This window comes from Strigops habroptila, chromosome 7 (assembly GCF_004027225.2).
Source record: "Strigops habroptila isolate Jane chromosome 7, bStrHab1.2.pri, whole genome shotgun sequence".
Classification (NCBI taxonomy): domain Eukaryota; kingdom Metazoa; phylum Chordata; class Aves; order Psittaciformes; family Psittacidae; genus Strigops; species Strigops habroptila.
In genome coordinates this window covers 45,171,229-45,192,024 of record NC_044283.2, presented here as the reverse complement: position 1 = coordinate 45,192,024, position 20,796 = coordinate 45,171,229, and the positions used below count along the sequence as shown (strand labels likewise).

At 38.4% G+C, this 20,796-nt stretch overlaps 1 protein-coding gene across 1 annotated transcript; it reads right to left on the bottom strand.

Annotated features, from left to right (window-relative positions):
• Positions 1-2,211: 2,211 nt before the first annotated feature.
• PLRG1 (pleiotropic regulator 1) lies at positions 2,212-19,205 on the bottom strand. Its single transcript, XM_030491280.1, has 15 exons — positions 19,113-19,205; positions 17,153-17,259; positions 16,795-16,937; positions 15,673-15,726; positions 15,087-15,180; positions 14,622-14,712; positions 14,328-14,429; positions 12,037-12,129; positions 11,534-11,683; positions 11,317-11,418; positions 10,699-10,801; positions 9,996-10,104; positions 8,578-8,717; positions 5,967-6,160; positions 2,212-5,003 (listed from the first exon to the last, which is right to left on the bottom strand). The coding sequence occupies exons 1-15, from the start codon at positions 19,119-19,121 to the stop codon at positions 4,944-4,946; spliced, it is 1,551 nt and encodes a 516-aa protein (XP_030347140.1). The 5' UTR covers positions 19,122-19,205; the 3' UTR covers positions 2,212-4,943.
• Between the last annotated feature and the right edge of the window lie 1,591 nt (positions 19,206-20,796).

Genomic DNA, 20,796 nt, shown 5'->3' with positions numbered 1-20,796 from the left:
CCTTCATTTATACCCATGCAGCATTCATCTAATCCAGAAATATCTCCTTTCCTCCAGCCTGCTAGGTAAATGCAGCATGTTTTCAAATACTTTCTTTCAGATGTCATAGTTCTGGTCTCCTCTAGTCTTAGTTTTTCCACTGTCCTTTTCACCTCCCTGAGAGATTTCCATTAATTACAGCTCTTTCTTATCTGCTCTCTAGGAGGTCTCTCTGTTCTCTGGGTGTAGCCCTTGGTATCCATAATTCGTACCGATATTGCACTGATTCTCCCTTGCTCTGGAGGGCTTAACCCTTCAGCCCTCCTCCTAGCAATGCATCAGCTAAAAAAACCCCAAAAAACTCCACAAACATTTGCAGCATCCAAAAGCTCAAGAGTTGTTACTGCAGCAGAAGGAGTAAAGGTGACACGTCTTGCAAGGACACTTACTCTCCCTAAAAATAAAGCAAAAAACGTTGGCAGAAACAAGTGTTTCACTTACATTTCCTGCACTTCTCAAACACAAGTGTAAGGTGTGGGGTTTTTTGAGGAAAGAAAAGACCCCAGCACCATACAGTTTTCCCAAACTTGTGCAAACTTAAGATTTCTCATTTTCGACTGTAGTTTTATCAGTGATTTCAGTCCTGCTTACCTGGAGACAAACAATTAGCTCAGTTATTCTTTGTACTGTTGAGGTCTAATTTGCAGGCAAGTGCCCCAATTAATCCATGCTTTAGATACACATTTGAGAATTATGTACTTATATTCAAAGCAAAAACCTAAAGAAAGGCTAACAAAAGCCTGGTGAAGGGAGTTAACCTGAAAACAAAAAACAAACAACAACAACAAAAAAAAGCACCTGAAGGAAGTTAACATGTTACTGACTTCAAAGTTCAAAACTAAACATTACGAAGCTGATACAACAGTTTCAATGCAAGCAGCAATAGGAAAATAGTTAACACCTAAGGCGTGACCCTGCAATTCCCTCAAGTCAAAATCATTTAAAAGAGTTTCAAGGCAATATTTTGCAAAAAGGCAAGTCCACATCTAGAAACTTCACAGTTCCCATTTTAAGCAAACCCTATGGAGTTTTTCCACACATCTTCGAAAATACCTAAGCATTGCTTTATAGGAATTTGTAGAATACATACTAAAGAGAAAATTGTCTTGATTAGATCATTTTACTGGAAAACCTCTCAAGTAATTTCCAACATCATGTGAGTGTTTGTGCTGATACTGACTTGAAAAATGCTGATACTTTTCTTGGATCATCTTTAGTCAGGGATGGCCATGTGCTTTTCATTCAACTTTTTGTTGCTAGTTTTCAGACAACTTCTGTCCTACTAAGCCAGAAAACTACTTCTCAGCTGCTGCCATTAAAGAAGCATCAGATGGAGTTTCCAGAAGTGACAAGATCTACCTAAATGACTACTAGTGAAATTTAGCTCCCTGCCTGCCAATTTACAAATCAGACAAAAAACAAGTCAAGAAGCATTTCTCTCTCTTCATCCAGTGCCCAAGCTCATTTTAGCTGTTTGCCTGCTTTCAAAGGAATGAAGTGATTCACTAACTGCATATTCTGCTTATGGAACAGCTTCCACAGAAAGTCGTATTTACGCTAGTTTCAAGTCCTGCTAATCTAGAATTAAATTTTCTAGAACAAGATTGCAGGTTCACGTTTTTCAGCTGACCAGGCTTACTGGCATTCATCAGTTTCCAAATCCTCACCATTTTCTTTGGTATACTAATAATTTTGAAAGCACACCTAAAAAATAATGATGCATCTTGTGCACAAATTAAAACCCCGCACCTTGTGTGGATACTTACATATATGATGTGCCAGACTCGATGGTTTCTCCAACTCACTTGAGGAAAAAAAAAGCAAAACCAAAACCAAAGCACCCCACTGAGTGAAATCTTGACTTAAAAAAATCAATGCTAAACTCCCATTGACTTTACTGCAACAAAATTTTCAGTTATGTGCCACAGACAGAAATACCCCTTTAATTTGTTCCCCATAAGACACACCAAAATTAAACATGTTAGAGAAAATTAATGAACAATACTGCATTTGTTTTGCTAATCCCTCCATTACAGCTGATGTGCAAGAGTATTTGTTACTGTACTATGGGAAACAGTCCATTTTAATCCTAAATAACTTTTTCTTTCAATACATAGTTATTTTTCGTTCTTATTACTACAAAACTCCAAATGGAAAAAAAAAGACACCATATCGTACTGAAGGCTTTATTGATGGCTAAATTGCTGTCACTTAAATCAGGCACAGCACTTTCATTTTTATTTAACAGGATTAAAAAGAAATTGGCTATTAAAGATCTACTTCTGTAAGCCTTTAAGGTGCCAAAGACATACCGTCCTACGCAACTTACGTGCTGCCAGCAAATGGCAGCTTTCTAGCTGCATAGCTTACATTGTATGCTTCGGTATACAGCAAAGAGTGATCTTAAAAACTATCAATTTTACCAATTACATGTTTTTGAATTATGTTACAAACAAAAAAACATTTTCTTACTTCTCTGCAATTATGTACAGTATAAAACAAAACTCAGGGTTTGTGGTAGAAATGTGTACGATATAATCATATACAGAAGAAATCAAATTTTATGAAATAAATGACAATTATTTTCTGAGATTAGGCTCATATTACTTTAACTGACATTGCAGCATGACACTTTCCAGAATAATGGAAAATACATCCAATGGACCAGATCCTCCTCTTTTGCTTCACCTTGTCACTGTATATCCTACACAACTGTGTATCACAATTCACCATCGAGGCTTACTTTGTGCTAGAGAAGCACTTAAAGGAAATGTGATAATCTTGACGTGTCATACTACATATGTGATGCTATTAACATTACTGTCAAGTGGAAGAAAAACACTGCTGGGATGGAAATGAACATGCAAATCAAATGTTAAAGAATACAATTTAAAAAAAACCCAGACATTTAGAACTGGGACAGCATATTATAGAACCAAAAAGAAGTGTTATTCTCAATAACAGTGAGTAGCCTTTTTTGCAAACCAGATCTTTAACCAGGGCAGAGGTTCTGCAGGAGACTTTCTGATCTCTCTTCAAAGCAATAAACAGCGGAATAAACACAGTTTTTAAAGGAAAGTGCCACTACAGAGGAGATGTGATAGAACTGTGAGCCAAAACCTCTGATTTCCTCTCCCTGACTCCAAAGTATCACAAGAAATAGACACTTAAAAAAAACCCCAAAAAACAAAACAAACCCACAACAAAACAACCCCCCAAAAAACCCAGCAAACAAAAAGCCCACAACAATCCCACCCCTTTTCAAGTCCATTATTGCTCTCCACTCTGGTTACCTTCAGGGGATTTCAGTGCGTGCAAGAAACTTCTGTGTAATGCAAATAATTCATAGATTTCTGGAATGAAGCATTAGCAGCAGTATAAAATACACGTAAGTCATGACCTGTATTTTCTCCCATTATGTTAATTAAAATTCTAACAGCTGTAACAAATCTACAAAAATTCAAATTATCAAAAGATGTTTAATCCAACTTGTAAATACCAATCCAACTTGTAAATACCCTTTTTTGTAAAGATGCCTCAGACAATAGCTGTCAACCAAAAATCAGATATTTATGCAGCATGGACTCTCTTAAAATGATACTGTCAAAAATTCAAATTATAAATACATTACTTCCTATGTATCATAAAAGACAAGACAAAAATTCTTGTAATTTAAACAACACTTAGTTTTACTAGCTTTTTGTAAGTTACATTGCAAGTAACTGTCATTTCTGTAACATAAATTCCAGGTTTGAAAAAAGTCAGAGCGGCAGAGAACAGAAATAATTATTGTGAACTGCTTGCTACCAATGCCGCAGCAACAGAACAATTCTCAGCACCTACCCAGCAACTGAATGGCTTGATGACTTAACACTTTTGTCCCCCATGAAGAGAAAGTGCTTTAGAGCATCACAGAAAACCTGTAGCAAGAAGGCTTATATGTTTACTGCGTGTTATGTGACTGTAAACACAATGAAAGATTTGTCCCTTCAGGAGTACAAATTATCTTTCAGAAATGTGTATTTTAAATTCCTTCAGAAGATCATGGGCAGACAGCAACATGTCAAATTAAGGCTGGAATGACTTAAGAGCTCTTCCTCTTAGACCTCAGTTTTAAAAGTTAACTGTACTCTAATGTCATGCGTTTTGGATAACTGAAAAAACAAACAGGTGATTTACAAAGAAAGTAACTGGTCCTAACCCTACGGTGGTGGTGAACAATATGATTTGACAGTGGTCCTTGCTACAGAAGGTCCACTCTGAAATGAAATGAGTTAAGATTAGTAGTTGCATATGAAAGCTTTCCTAAGGAAAGAAACACTTTGAAGATCTACTTCATTGCACTGGCAATGCTCAGTGGCTGCATTTATAAAGCAAACTACATTATTATTATATTGTCCTGCTTCTTTCTTGATTACTCAGTTACTCCCTAATTTAGTATATATGCTGTTCCATTGCAGTATACAATTAGCATATGTACAGTAAGCTATACTGGTCTAAAATCTAAAAGTGTCAATCAAGAAATTCCCAGTACATGGCTTCTATGTATGAACTTGCAATTAACTTTTGGAGTCAAGCAACAGTCTTACAGAAAACCTGGCTCATCAAAATATTTTTAGACCTACACTCAGTAGATTCATACAAAAAAGTAAGCACCTGCACATCTATCCTTTTCATGAACTATACATGCTCCACAAAAAGAAAGTTAACAGCTGCAACTGGTTTGCTGGGATCACACCGAAAAAAAAAAAACAAAAGGGAAGAGAAATAAAATTTATTATAAAACATGTTGAAATAGCAATGACTTAGCTGACTTCCTGCTCTGCTGTTCTAGGCAGAACAAAATGTGACTGAATGCTCTCAGGAAAGCCAAAACAAAATTACAGTATAAGTATCCTGCCACACTAAAATCGCTTTCTCTTGATAATTTCTGGCTTCCAGCTGACAGGATGAGTTTCTTCAGTCTAAAGAGAAAAAAAGAAAAATCTCATAAGGTTTATTTTTAACTTGAAATTCACCTGTAATTAGGGTTTAGTTTAAAATGTTACTCACACAGTATATATGCTCTATGACACATGTAACATTGTAATTACCTAATTACTATGGAATTAATTTACCTATATGAAATTTCATATCATCCCACTGTCTGAAGTACGTAACAAAACTTGTTCTCTGAGGTTTTTTTGCAACAAGGACAAAAATCAGGTTGCCAATGGCATTTAAGAAACAATACTGTAGCGATCAAAGCACAAGAACATGAATTCCAGAGACAGTCCTTCCAGCAGTATCAACATCAGTACTGGCAGATGCCCCAGAGTCTACAGTCTGCCCAGTTGCAAAAATGGATAAAACATTACTTATTCGTTCACATCTAAGAGTTGTTCCAAGTCTAATTCAATGCAAAAATTTAAAGGTTTAATAAAAATCCTTATATCCTTTATATTGAAGACATATGCTGATAAGCTATATAACATTCTATTGTCTTCTCCATTAGTAAATGGATTTGGATTTGAGAATAACAGCTTAGAAATAGACTATTCTGAATTCTAAAAATTGTCAAGGCAAATAGCTAATGTAGATCATACACAGAAGTACAATAAATCTTTCAAATGTAATCTTTTTTCAAATTCCCACGTTTTAATCAATACAACCACACACAGTCCCCTACTGGCTTCAAAATGCAGTATGCATCATTGTATTAAGATTTCTCTACACCTCATCACAAAGGACTTTTGCAGAAGAGTTGACAGACCTGACACTTATTTGTACTATAGCATATAATAAAAAAATAGGAGTGCAGAAACTAGCTACTGTCCTCTTAATGTTATTGCATGCATATTGCTTCCAAACTTCAATAAAATTGATTACACAAGTCTCTGCATGTCTCTTATTGATATGCATAACATTAAAAAGCCACTTTGACATACCGCAGTATCATCTTCTTTGTATACTTTGATGGTTTTATCAGCTTCAGCAGTTAGCAGTCTGCTTTCTGACTGGTCAAAAACACAAGCAAATATTCCTGATTCGCTGTCCAAAGAGCCTGGCTGCACAGCTGCATGTACTCTCTGGAAATTGTATCCAGTTCTCCAGTCCCAAAGATGCATCGTACCATTGTCAGCTGAAACAAACACACACAGTATTTTTAACAAGTTAATTTCAATTAGTTTTCTAAAAATAATATCATGAGCAACTAATTAATACATCAGCAATATATCAGCTACAACATTTATGTAGAATAGCTCAGTAGAGCCTACAAGGTTTCCTATCTTCTACTGGTTCCCTTCTTAGTTAAGAAAGGCTGATCTTGTCTAAGGCTGATAGAAGCTTCCTCAGAATCTCATCCAGCTTTGTATCAGATAACCCAGAGAGATGATACACTACATCACATGGCAACTGAAGCAAGTTGCTTTGGAAGCACAGCAAGGACTGGCATTCTGAGTATCAAGCTCCTTGTTCAGTAGCTCCAGTAAAGTTGAACAGAGACATCATCCTGTTAAACAGATCACAGACAGTAAGGAGCCTGTAAAGGGAAATAGCTTAATGTTTGCAGAGGTTCTATTTCAAATCCAGTTCAAACCACTAACAGTATTACTGCTACTGGCATCAGCTACAGGGTATTCATAGTAATCTGAACTCTGTATTCAGAAGGATGCTCTCAAAGCAATTTTTCAGTTTTGGTTTCAAACAACCTCCTCCCAAAGCATTATCTAGCCAAAACAGATGTATTAAAAACTGCTCCACAACTGCCAGCTAGACAAAAAAAACCAAGAAGGGTATTTCTACAGTTCCTAAGGCAGCCTCATCTTAATTCAGCATCAACTTCTTTATAAATACTTGAAAACATAACCAGGGTAAGCTGACTTATTATCAGCTCTCTTCCAACTCCTGCTTAGCACATTTCCATCTTAACTCCACATCCCTAGCCTACAGGACATACTGTATCAAATGGGACCAAGAGGGACCAAATACATTTCCACAGTGTAACTGAACTGCTGCTTTTTTTTTTTTGTTATTCTTTGGTTACAAACACAGAAATGTTTTTTTGTAAGTATAATACAAACTCATGGAACCCATCTTAAGCTATCATGTGTGATGCCATGAATTGAGTCCCATCCTTGTTCACAACTACCCAAAAGATTAGACAAGCAAAACTGAGACATAAAAGCCCACGCTCTGCAAGTTATATGGAACTATACAGTCTGGCCTCTTAATTCACTTTCCTCTGACTGCTAGAACTCTCCCACGACAGTCTCGTAATTAAGTGGCTGGTCTAGGACCTCAGAGATTTGGGTTTAACCTCCCATGCAAACTTGAACTGTTATTCTAGAGCTCAGCTCTCAAGCTGTAAAATTAGCATTTCCTTTTTCCACACACTTTACTCCTTCCCTGTTTATAACAGCACCTACATTAAAAACACACCATCTTCCTATTGGGATTTCTAAAAGCTTTTTTAGTGACGAGCTTTTTTGAAAGGTGGTCTACTGTCATGGTTTAAAGCCAGCCAGCAACTGCACATCTACATATGTGCTTTGTCTTGTACAAACATAGAACTCAAGCTTCATAAATTATAGTTTTAGTAACACATACTTCCAATAAAATATTTTTATTACAGTGCTTGAGTAACTAATATATAGAAAAACGCTACTTGCAATGAGGTAAGTGTTCTTCCATACAATTATTCATGATCAGACATGGTAAGCATTTGGTATTCTCCTCCTACTCCAACACAGATACATGAATATAAACTAATAGCTCCAAGACATCAGGGGCTCACAGACCACTAACGATATTCTGATGTATCAGATGATTATTAAATTCTGGAAGCTTCTGACTGAAAGAATTAAATTGATGTATCACAATAGACACTAAATTCTCCCATAAGCACTGAAGCCAAGCAGCTAGTTTTTTAATTTCCAAATGCTTGAATACATAATATGGCTGAGTAAACATGGGTTTGATTCACAACAAAATTTGGAGATTAGCCATCAATCTTTTGAACAGATCAAGGTAATATCAGAAAATGCATGCAGGAAACTTTGAGACAACGGAACCAGTGCATTTGTGCTGCACAAACACCAAGGAAGAGTTCAGATTTAAATGGTACAGCAAGCTTTGGCAAGATGTTTTTATATGCTCTATCCATTCTCACTGTATCAACTTGTTACTAACAGAGAGCAGGCAAAGCACCAGATGTCTCCCAGGCAGCTTCCAGTTTCCACACCACTCCTGAGGGGACAACTAATGATCAGATCAGAGAGGATGAAATCTGGAGCCTTGCAGCAGTAGCCAACTGAGAAGAGGAAACCTCTTCCCTGCAGCACATTAAAAGTAACTTCAAATATATTTTTCTGCATGCAGCTCAGTAACATCCAGGAAGATAAAAGTGGCCCTACTGACTATGGAATGAAGTTGTATGCTGTAGCAGGTTTATAGGCCCAGATAAAGGAGAGCTCAGCTAGCACCTTTGTCTAAGGATCTCCAGCCATTGTAGAGGAGTGGAGTGGGGAAATGCAAACATGTATTTCTCATTTTTACCTCCTGAGACCAGAACACCATCAGAATTTACAGCCAGTGTGTTGATAATAGCATTGTGACCAGAGAGGTTCTGAATGAAGTTTCCATCTGGGAATTTCCACTGCTTAATATTATCGGGAGAGCCAGATGCAAACGTGTAACTGAAAGAAAATAAGCACAGTATGTTAAATTTCAAAATAGCTGTAGGAATAGCAAACATCCTTCATTGAAACTGCTGTTAAGTGCTAGCTTCAAAGTCACCTAATACTAAAACTGCTTTTCTGACATTTTTAATTCACATAAAATGAAGCAAATTTATGAAGTCATGAATTACCTATTTCTACCGTTTTCTTTCTGTCTCACAGAGTACCTACACTTTATAAATCCTATGCTATATAGAGTGTTAATATGCAAACAAATATTAAAAATGCACATTAAGTTCTTGTCCAATTGTTATTCTGGCAAAATTTCAGGTACAAGTGCATTATCAGCAAAGCTACCAGTGAAAAAAAAAAAGCAGCAAACCCCAAACAAAAAAACCCCACTATTGACTAGTCTTCCAAAACTATGCAACCAAGAATAAAGAACTGCAAAACAGTGAACTATGAAAGAGAACTTGTTTTACTGAGTTACCCTAAAATAATCAATTCCCTTATTTTAACATGTGCAAGAAGTTACAAGGTTACAAGAAGTTACAGGTTTTTCTCCGGTAGAGCTAGCAGGCATAGCATAAGACCTTCACAATTTTTAAGACATACAGATTGGTCAAAATTTACTCATATTAAAGATTCTGAATTTCTGCACCCACAGAATTTAATTTTAAGATATTAGAGGTGCAGAAGTACTGCAGTTCTATGTGAATACCTTCTCTGCATTGTTTTATTGGGGATTTATCCAAACAGGCAACTGTTGATGCCTCAAAATATAGCCTCTAAATTGAGAGCACTTCCAACACCACCTGCTTCAAAGACTAAATACAAGTTTCTTTTTCAGACCAGTTAGATTGAAATGTCTTGTGCAGAGAACCACATATTCAAAACCCCCACTTTGTATTAATCCCTGTCTCCTTTAGCATTGTTCACACATGTACCATTCTACAAACCTACTTCACTTTCTGCTAACCATCATTCAGTTACATCTTTATTATTAGCCTTACTGTGTCACCGATTTCAGACTTCATCAAAGGCACATACATAAGAAATTCTGTGGGATGTAAGACATTCTCAGGATTGCTAATGTACACCAATGCCTGGGGAGCACAATCAATGTAGTAAAAGGTATTTGAGAACTGAGATATACATTTTTTTTTTACAGCATTCAAAGCTCATTAGTTTTCCACATTATTGTGCCCTACCATTCTAAATAGTCACTCACATTGGCTTTCTGTCACCACACAATGTTCTGAACTGTGAAAGTGTAAAAGAATGAGGAAAACTTACTGTCTTGGGTGTAGCACTACTGCTCTAACAGATTTCTTGTGATTTGTTAAAGTAACACGAGTTTTTCCTGCCACTAAATCCCAGAGCCGTATGGTAGTATCATGACTGCCTACGGTGAAAAGAAAATAAAAAATAGCAGAAACCATCATATTGATTCTATCTTTATTATTACTTTGAAAAGGCAGCCAAAACTTTCTATGTGAAAGAGACAAATACTATGTTTGTTACAAAAATATGATATTAAATGCCACCTTAGACAAGGACAATGTTGGGTTGTAATAGTCTTTTTCCACAGTTTGAAATTAAAGAGCTAAGTTACACAGCAAAGCCAGATTTTTACGTAATGAGAAAGAAGATAAACATAATATTTAACTATGGTACTGGACACTTCTTAACTGAATTTGGGAGAACTGTGAAATATCACAGAAAAGGCAAGCCTCACTTCATAGTACAACAGAAAATGTAAACACCAGAAACAAAGAAAGTGCAGAAAAACATTCAGGCAATGTACAGCTATATTTGCTTAAATATACCATTACGAGTATGAAATAACCATGGCATTGACTATTTTCAACAGAAAACTAATAAGAGAAATTAAGTAAATGAACAAGGATTGCATTATGAACCTTGCATAATTAATGAACACATACAATAATTATTAGGTTTTTCAATCATGTTACTTGTGAAGCCATGCCCACTATACCTGTAATAATTTGTGGTTCTGCAGCTTGGCACTTCACTGTCGCTACTGCATTTGTGTGTCCTGATAGTGTGTGCACACTGGCTTTCGTCCTTACATCCCAGATCTATGAATTCACAGTAAGCACGTCAGAGGTCAGTAACAGGTGAACATACAATGTATCTTAGGCATTGCCATTGATTACATGAATTCCTTGCCATAGTTCTACAGATTAAACAAGGGTATTTAGGTTGTAGTTTTTCATCCAACAATTCATCACACAATTGCCTCAGCTGGAAAATTGCAAGGGAAGCAGGAAGCCTGCCACTGAATTTCTAGACATACAGATAACTTAAAGTCACTATAAAACCATACTACCCTTCTAAATACTAAGCAATCCTATATATACACTACGAGGTCTACCCACTAAATTAAGAAAGAAAACCTTATCTTGAAGTAACACTGCATTTTTGTGTATTCGGGCTTCAGTTTTATCAACAATTGAAGAAAAAGCTAAAATAAATCATCTTAGTGTTTTCATCTTGACTCATGTTAACTTTTGTTAAGTATTAACTTTTACAAATGGAAGATGTTGAAACACACAGACACCTCTCAGTTAAAACATAACAATGCTATACTTACTCGTGCTGTTGAATCTCTGCTACACGTTACCAGCACATCTATTGTTGGATGCAAGTCTAAACCATAGACAGCACTGAGATGACCATGGTAATGCCTGATAACCTAGATGAGTAAAAAACCACATAAACACTAACTTGATATTTGAAAGAATATTCTAAATGCTTTGATTTTTATATTTGCCACTACCAATTAATTCAAATTAAAGAAACTAGCTTACCTTATTGTATTCAAGATCCCAGCATTTCACTTGTTTGTCTTCTCCACAAGAAAAGAGGTACGGACTTCTTGCACTTACTATCACCCCTCGCACAGTACTGATGTGTCCCGTCAAAGACAACTTCAATTTGCCACTAGCAAGGTCCCAGATCTGCATCAGAACAGGTATTTTGAGGTAGACAGCTAAAAGCTACCCAGGAACAGTCTGAGTAAACAGCCCAGATGTAAGTGATCCTGCTGTATTGTAAATCAAAACTTACAGTAACATAGACATTTCCTCTCCAGCTACTATCATGTAATAAATGAAATCTCAAGAAGTAGCAGTACTCCACAAATCCTTTATGGCTAGGCCATAAAGAAAAAAGTGTTCTGCAGTTTTTGCAAGCAATTATTCTATGAGAAGTTGCAAGAAGTTGTTTCCAAGGGCTGAAAACATTTTTAAACAACAAGAAAAAAACCCAACCCCGCCCCTAACTTTGTCAGTTATTTCTTCCAACCTCTTACCTTTATGGTTCTGTCAGCAGAGCCAGTAACAAACCACTGATTTCCTGGTTCTACTGCAATACACCTCACCCAGCCCAGATGACCACTGATAACCTTTAGAAAGAATAAAAATTTTTCTAAATCAGAAATAATATACATCTGCCAATGTAACTTTCATTCCCCAACACTGGAATTTGTTAGTACTCACCAAGAAACGCATACTCCCCAAAAAGTAAAATGTAAAATTTTATCTGAAGAGAGCTTGATTTACATTTAAACGAAGAAACTACTGAAAATTTACAAGTCATACAGGCTTGGGGAATTTGCAATATAGAAAGACCCTGTTCCTATATGCAACTTTTTCAAATCCTTTGAAAGTCCATAACACTTGCGGCTTTGCAGAGAAAGACTGTCCTTAAGCACAAGTTCCTTATGCTGCTGCATACCACTTACACAAAAATGAAGAACAATTACATACAATCTTGGCTATTAAATCACATTGCCATATAACAACTTCCTAAAGCACACCACCACCTCCTTTTCCCCAAATAAGGGGTAATATATTAGAAACTTTCTGGTAACAAAATGCTGGAAACAGATCTCATAAGGAAAGATCTACCAACACATGGCTTGTTTACAGCAGCTTTTCTGTGTCTTTAATTTCTCTGAAGTCAAACAGCTAAAAATCAAACGCCATATTTGTTTTCACTGGATGTCATATTTCATGTACTGTCACACAGTTCATTTTAAAAGATGTAAAACAAAACAAAAGTTCTTAGGCAGAAATACTTCAGAAAGCTAAAGTGGATTCTTCTGAGCAGGTGAGACCACAGCCACATTGGAGATAACTGTCTAGATTTCTTCCTAGTCTAGGAACAGAAATAGGCATTTCCAGGGAAGAAATCTAAGAAATAGTTTATCTGACCTATTTTAGGTTTCCACCTTTCACAAATGACTTAAATGATCAAGCTTAGGAAGATCAGTTAAACTGTGTATCTTAAGCAACAGGTAAGAGAAAACCCACGTTTAGAGTTTCAGCTATGCTTTATTTCTGAACAAGCTTGTGTCATGTTGAGCAAGGATTTTGACAGCAAAATTCCACTAAAACTGTTTACATGTAAAATTAGTACAGTTACTTGAATTGTACTTACAGTCTCTCTGAAAAGAAAGCGTTCCTTAACAAGTAGGCATTTTTCACTTGTTTACCTTACATCTCTCATGGGTTTATTTTGGTGACACTTTTTTCAAGTGGCATTTGCCTTGATTTTTATAGAGAGTACGTTCCAATACTGCTGTATTTAGAAAACCTATATATTCCTTTCATCTTAAGTGTTTTGGTTTTGGGGTTTTTTTAAGCTTAATCTCAAAAAGTAATTTAAGATTCATGACTAATACAGCATTCAGGACTCCTCTGAAGATCTAAACATGGTGCTACATTCAGATGAACAGTGCTAAACCAATACAATTCTGATACCAGAGCCTGAGGTTTTTTAAGTATCAGGAAAGCCTAACATTCCTAAAATATTCACTTTTTCTTAGACAAAAGATGAAATTGCTTAAATTTGATAGTAAGAATCAGCCCCTTGGGGGGGGGGGGGGGGAAGTACATGTTCAAACAGATGCACTTGAAGAGTTAAAAAGATCTGAACAAAACCACATGCTTAGAGATTTTCTCTTCAACTCAGCTCCTTTGCCATACGCATCACCAAAATGTTTGAAGATGGTATCAGATTTGGGGGGAATGGCTATTATTACTCCCTAAGAAAATTAAAAGGCAAATTTAGAGTAATTCAAAAACAAGACTAGAAGTCAAGCAATCTAAACCACAGAGATAATTTGTAATTTAAGTATTCAGCTTTTTTTCCCCATTTTCATATCAAGTAAAAGAAGTCTGGCTGACTCAGTGACTGCCTTTAAGTGTTTTGGAGACAATTTCATTGCATTAACAGTATTTCTTGAACACGTTATTAGTTTCAAATTTTACACTTTGCCTTTGAGTTCCTCTACCAAAGAATCAGACTAGAAAAGAAAAAACAAACTCTAACAGATTTATCACAATACAGCTACACCTTCATAAATAAGGGTAAAATTCACAATGTTCAGAAAATAATTTACCAAATAGAATGAAAGATGTTTGTAATCTAACCTCTTTGTTATTTAAGGAAGCATACGTATGCAACTTAGTTGTGATCACTTTTCACTTGATTTCATTTTTGTGAATGAGAAGGAAAATTATGCCTTGAGGTCTTCATAGAACATCAAATATTCATTTACTTTTATGCGCATGTTCACGTCGCACATTTGTAACTTACTCTGTATAGTTTCCAAGGTGGATGCCACTGAGGTTTGGGCATGGTTGGAGCCTTCTTTGCCATTAATGCAGAATTTTTGTTTCCACCAGCTTCCACCATAGCCTGCAAGTTAAAAGGAAGGTTACTCTTACGTTTTATAACTTACTTCTTTCCCTACAACCTAAAGCCTTCTTGCTCTGACATCTCAACACTCATTAAATTTAGTCAGTCAGGAGATCTCCACACAACACACAAATGTATCCAGAGGCAATCTGGTGAATACTATGTACTTTTCACATTAGATGTGCAACTCACCACGGACATCCCAGGAGGCTGTGAACGCTCAGATATTCCAGCATGCCTGTAAATATCACCCACACCAGCAGCTGTCCGATTTGCATCCAACCTAAGTTGAATGAAAATGGTTGATGAATTGGAATCAACTTTCTTTTACCAAACAATAAGTTATCACAGGGCTACATCCAGTTGAGTGTTGTACACCTGCAAGAATGGAGACTCCACAACCTCTCTGGGCAACCTGTTCCTGTGACTGACCACGTCAAGGTAAAAGACACCCACAAACAAAGCCTCACTTTTTTCTCTTCTATGTAAACAGAAGCGCACAGAAAAATGATGCCTGACCACACTAAAAGCAGTTTCTTTAAACATTTCATAATTTAGATCATTCAAAATACTTAGAGTAGCTCCTATCCCGAGACTTAAGTATTTTGCCTTGAAATCCCTGTAGATAAAAGTGTTAATGACATAACACAGCAGTACCTGGATTGAGAAGCAGGAAGTGCCACAGCTAAGGATTGTGCTGCAGATTCACTAGGCATCCTCTGGACCTTAGTATCTGCTGTCAGAGCCACACCTTGAAAAAAATAACAAAACAGTAGTGATAATTAGCAATGGCTAACGTAACAATACAGAAACACAACCCTTCCAAGCGCAAACAAAACCAAACACCACAAGTTATTAGACTCTAATGTCTCTTTCTCAGGGCAAAGTGTCCCAGAGAAAGGAGACCACAATATCAAAGAGGAGATTTCTAGAACATTTTTGTCATAATGTTACCACAGGAGGTGAAATCTCATAGAAATGAATGGCTGCCTCACAGCAAGCTCACATCCACAGAGGCTCAGTGAGAAGACACTGCGTCTGTGCCTAAATCCTCCTCCTACAAATCAGCCACAAGACTCTCTGCATCAATACTATGAAAGTAATACTATGAAATTTAAATTGCATTTCCCGCTACTATGAGGTATGGATTCACAGCAAGAGAAAGCCTGCCCCTGCTAGGATTGAGGATACCATGTTGCTATAGGAAGCCAAAAAACCCAGGCACACACAGCATTTTACTTACCGGGCCCAGGTGGGTATGGATGTGTGCCAGTTATCAAATATTCAAGTTCTTGTCCTGAAGAGCAACAAAATTTTGTATTAATAATTACATTTCATACTGCACTGCAAATGATGCACTCAAACAGGAAATAAAGGAAAACAGCAGCAGAAGAAACCAACAATCACTTCTAATGTACTACCCAAACAATTTTATTTTCATTTCATTTGTTCCGATTATCTCTGTTTTATAGAACTCAAAAATAAAAAAACAAAATGCAAAAACCAAAACATTCTTAAAATGGTGAGGCTACCTGTTATCAAGAGGGACTCTCAAGAGAAAAATCTTCACACTGTCAAAGATGCCTTTTGCAGTAGCTATCATGGAAAAGGATTCAAGTACACAAATAGCACTGGTGTCTGAAATGTAAGCTAGTAAAGACAACTGGTTGTCTGTGGTATCAGAAAAGAAAAAGGTTTTTCTCTTTCTTAAAAGATTTTTAATTATCTCTCAACATATTTCACTTTCAGAATACTTCCAAATAAAGTACCTTGAGAAAAAAACAGAAATCTCAACTAAAATTAGGTGGTATTTGGCACTCTTCAGAAGGCAAGTTTCCATATGGGATCTACCTATTACACACAGATTTCATATATAACCAAACACAGGTTGAAAAAAACCTACAGATTTAAAATAGTTCTCTGATTTCATAGTTGCAGAGCTAAAGGAAGTACGAAAAAATGTTATGAAACAAAATAAAAAAAACCCCACCAAAAACAACAAAAACACATTTCCTTGACCATCACAAACTTGTCAAAAGGAGAAATACCTTACTCATCTTTCTAACACCTAAGTAGAGCACACACTAATGCTACCATAAAAACTGTTCTTTTTACTGATGAATCACTGTAAAAATTTCACAGCAGCCTGTTACTCCTTTGTTAAAACAAACTTTCTCCTTGTTCTGAATCACTTACCTCCTATGGACCCTAGCAAGGAAAATACAAAACAATTAAAAAAAAAAAGTAGTATTTTGATTTCCACATTTATTTCCAACGCATTAACACTGGACTGCATTCTTCAGATTTTACATCAGTGAGGCTGTTACAAAACAAAGGACAAACATACTCCTAAGAGCAAACTAACCTTGATTTCCAGAGTACTGTTTTTGTCCATAAGGATCCCCGGTGTTTGGGCCTCCTTTCTCTCTCAAGTTTTCTTTAAGAGTAGGCATGTGTAATACTGAGCCATACTCCGTACGTAGCTTGACTGCCATCTTTACTTTGTGACTGTTGGGAGAGTAAAGCATAACGCTGAATAAACTCAGATTTTTGTTGATACTAAGTTTTGAAAGATTTGAGAGGTTTTATACAACTTACTTTACAACTATGATATTTTTCTTCCCTCAAGACTACTCTATTAACTCTACAGAAGCATCTGAACTTCTGACTTGGATGAAGCAATCACTGACATAGGTTAAAACTTGCCTGAGTTTAGTACTTACCTTTCGTCATCTAACGGGATAGGCTTGGCATTATCAGCTACAAACATATCATGAGTCCTCTTCAAAGATCTGAACACAAGTGTGTGCACAGAATGCTTTTGCACTTCCTAAGAGAAAGAAAAGAACATTTAAATACATTTGAACACAATTACATGAAAAACTGAAACACAAATTAAACAGAGTAGCAATTTCCAGACTTCAGTACCATGAGGTAACGTAGCACTATTTAGTTCACAGAAAACACCACTTTTCTTGAAAATTAAAAAATTAAGTTTATCTGTTAATTGTTTTAATTCACTGTTTACTCAAAATAATGCTCCTTTTCTTGGAAACTGCCAAGACTTTGAAAAGCAAGCCAAAAACTGATATCTATATGACAACTCCATGAGTGTGCAAACTTTTTCCCCCTCATCCTTTCCAGTTCTGTTTTTGTAAGTAGGCAATAAAATAAGCAATTCTGAAAACACTCCTGTAAATTTTATTTCACTACCACCATAAAAAGAACAAGGGCAATCACCAGTTTCTGTGCACAGTGGCACTTTACATAAGCATGGCACAGTTTACTGAGAGAAAACTTGGAATCCAACCTGATAAAGCCTGTTTTCTAATTTTTGCTTGTTAGTATAAGCAAAACATACTTAAAATTCACATTCAGGAACTAACAAGCAGAGTTAAAAAGCTATTAACTTATAGAGACTATTTCCTTATCAACAGCACAATTCATTTTTTATTAATATTTTCCTCCCAATGGAAAAAAGAGAAAAAAATCATTGGAAATCTGAGCCTGCTCACTTAGGTACAAGCCCAAACTCTTTGCATGACTATGTTCTGTGCATCTCGAGTTACCAGCTGGGCTTAAACCACGACAATGTCACACAAACAATAGCAACAAACTGGAAGCTACATTAATAACTTTTGGCACTGGATATCACTCAATTGCCCAGCCTTTAAGACACATTACACAGGTGCTTTCCCTATTAAGTTATCTGTAGGTTCTGTTTTCCTGCCTTGGAAGTTGTTTGTCCACTCATCAAACCATTCTGCAGTGGCTATTAACTTCCTAACTCCGTAGCATCTACACAAAGTTTTCTGCTCTGGCTCAATGAACTCCTACAAGCTCCAGATATTAAGTGGAAGGAAAAACCCCAAAACCGAAGCATTTGGAGTAGGATTAGGAATTTCATACCTCTGAATAAAGAGATAAGAATAATAGCAGCTAGTTACTGTTCAACAATAGCAGCTGTTGAAATCACCACATCAGTAGTCAGTAATACAACACCTCCCCAGTAGGGAAGAAGCATTTATGAATATTTTCTAACAAATGCTCTTCCATAAAAGAAGCCTGATAGCATTGCATGGGGCAGCAGTGTCTGCATCTTCTTACATGCTCCTGACAACACTACTTGCTTTTAGAAGTGCATGATGTTCACCCCACAGTAACTATTCCATGGCCTGTAAAACCAGTGGCCTTCTCCCCAGTTCCACTTCCAAGTCCTCACAGTACAGATTCCATTTCCTTGGCTAGCTGACAAAGCCAGTAAGCCACCGGAAGCTGTGCCTCACAGCACCACTTCCCAGACCAGCACCAACTCCGCATCCGGCGTAAGTCTGTCAAAGCAAAACTGCTGCCTGCTGCTGACTCCCGCCGCAGACCCGCACCCTGCAGCCTTCACACCGGCACCCAACTCGCTGTCCCCACGGCGAGGCGGGCAGGGGCTGGGAAGGCGAAGGGACGACCGTGGTTCATCCCCACAGCGGCGCTTTCGTACCAATTTCGAAGGGGGGGTGCGCTGTGGTGCTCGGTGGTCCCCGCCCGGCGCGGCACCCTCACGGGCCCAAACCGCCTCACCGCCCCGGCAACACTCCCTAGTCCCTCCCGGGACGCCTCAACGGCGAGGCAGGGAGGGCACAAGGCGCCCAGCGGCGGCGCGGGCGAGCCGAGCCCCCTCCCGCCCCTCACCTCCACCATGGCGCCGGCGAGCTCCCAACGCCGCCGCCGCCGCGCTCCGGGACAGCTACCGAAGCGCTTCCGGCACCTGCCCCGCGCCGCAACGGAAGTGACGCGTCGCAACCGCGCAGGCACAGACGAGCGGGCGAGCGAGGGGCGGAGCAGACAAAGGCTCGGGGGCGGGGCCTCATGGGGCGGGTCTTACGGCACTCGCCGGTCGGGCTGAGGTCGTGGGTTCGAATCCCGCAGGCGCTCTCGGAGCGTGCGGTCCCGCGGGCGCGGGGAGAGGGCTGCAGTGAGGGGCAGCGGCCAGGAGAGAGCGATGTTCAGCTTTGTGAAAGGCACCTGGGGGTTCGTAAACCTGCCCCAGGGTGATTCGGTGCTGTTTATGCAGCGGTTCCCCGCGTTGAGGGAGTGGATGCCCTCTGGTCAGCCTGATTCTGGAGAAATCTTTGGCCTTTGCAGTTGCTTTGGGTCGTGCAGCTACAGCTTTTAGGTGTCGTGTTCTTCGTGGGTTCTCAAGGATAAATTCTGTTCAGGGAACTATGCAGAATGAGGGGGATGTGGGAAAATTGTCCCAGGGCTGAAATGCGACCCCTAAACGAAAGAAACAGATGCTAGCCGTTATACCTGGCCTTTTAGAGAAAGTATCTTTAGTGTAGGTCCACAGGACCTCCTTTTAGTGGAGAATGAAGTGCGTTTATGAGCTGGCAACTCCTACACAGCAAGGTGTATGCTGTGTAAGGGCTTGTAGTTCTTTTCCAAATGTATCTGGATACTGCAGCTGATTTTTCACTTGCCTTCATAAGCAGAATAACCAAATGCATATGTGCAAATTGGCACCTACTTTCTTCACATATACTCACTTGTTCTTTAACTTGGGAAGCCTTGCCCTTGCTAGCTAGAGCTGGGATTTGGCAAACGCATCTTCTGCAGCCCCACCACCACATTGCTCTTCTTTACCACTATCTAGCCACTTACTACATCTGTCTGCATGCCTGAACAGTTTGCAAACTGATTTGGTTTAAATGTAGCCCACTGCAACACCACTCGGCTCAAACCTGTCCTCTCGATTAGCCACAGGATGGAATTAACCTGTGATTATTTCTGGTGCACAAATTGCCTGCTTGACATAATGACCATCTGTTCTGGAGATGATGGGTCCTTTCTGCTGGCTGCACTGGTAGTTTATATTTAGTTATTTAAGATACGGTGACAGCTAGGCATGTGCCTCAAGTGGCTTTGTGCCACTGGCTTTGAGACCAGCTCCTGGTCTGGGGTTGAAGTGCGGGAGAGGTGTCAGTTATGTTATGCCAGTAACAGCGGAGGAACATTGCCAGCTCAGTTTCAAGCCAAGTGAGCCAGGTTTCATGTTTAATATGAGGGCCTATTTTGGTAGTCCCTCTGGTAATCCCTGTTAGCTTTCAGAGCCTTGGGTAAAGGCCAGCACAGCACCTCGAGGAGGAGGAGCATCATCTGTCCTTGCTTAAAGTGCAAACTCCATGGGGTGGTGTGTCAAAATGGGGCAAGATCTGTTGCATCCTCCCAGGCTGGTGAGGCTAGATTGAAGATACACAAGGTTTAAAAGGAGATTTTGGGGGCAAGGGATTTCGAACTGGTTTGGTGGTTTTTAAGTTTACAGAGGGTAGTCTGTGCCTGTTTGGTCAGTTGACTGATTGGTGATTTGATGTGTGGT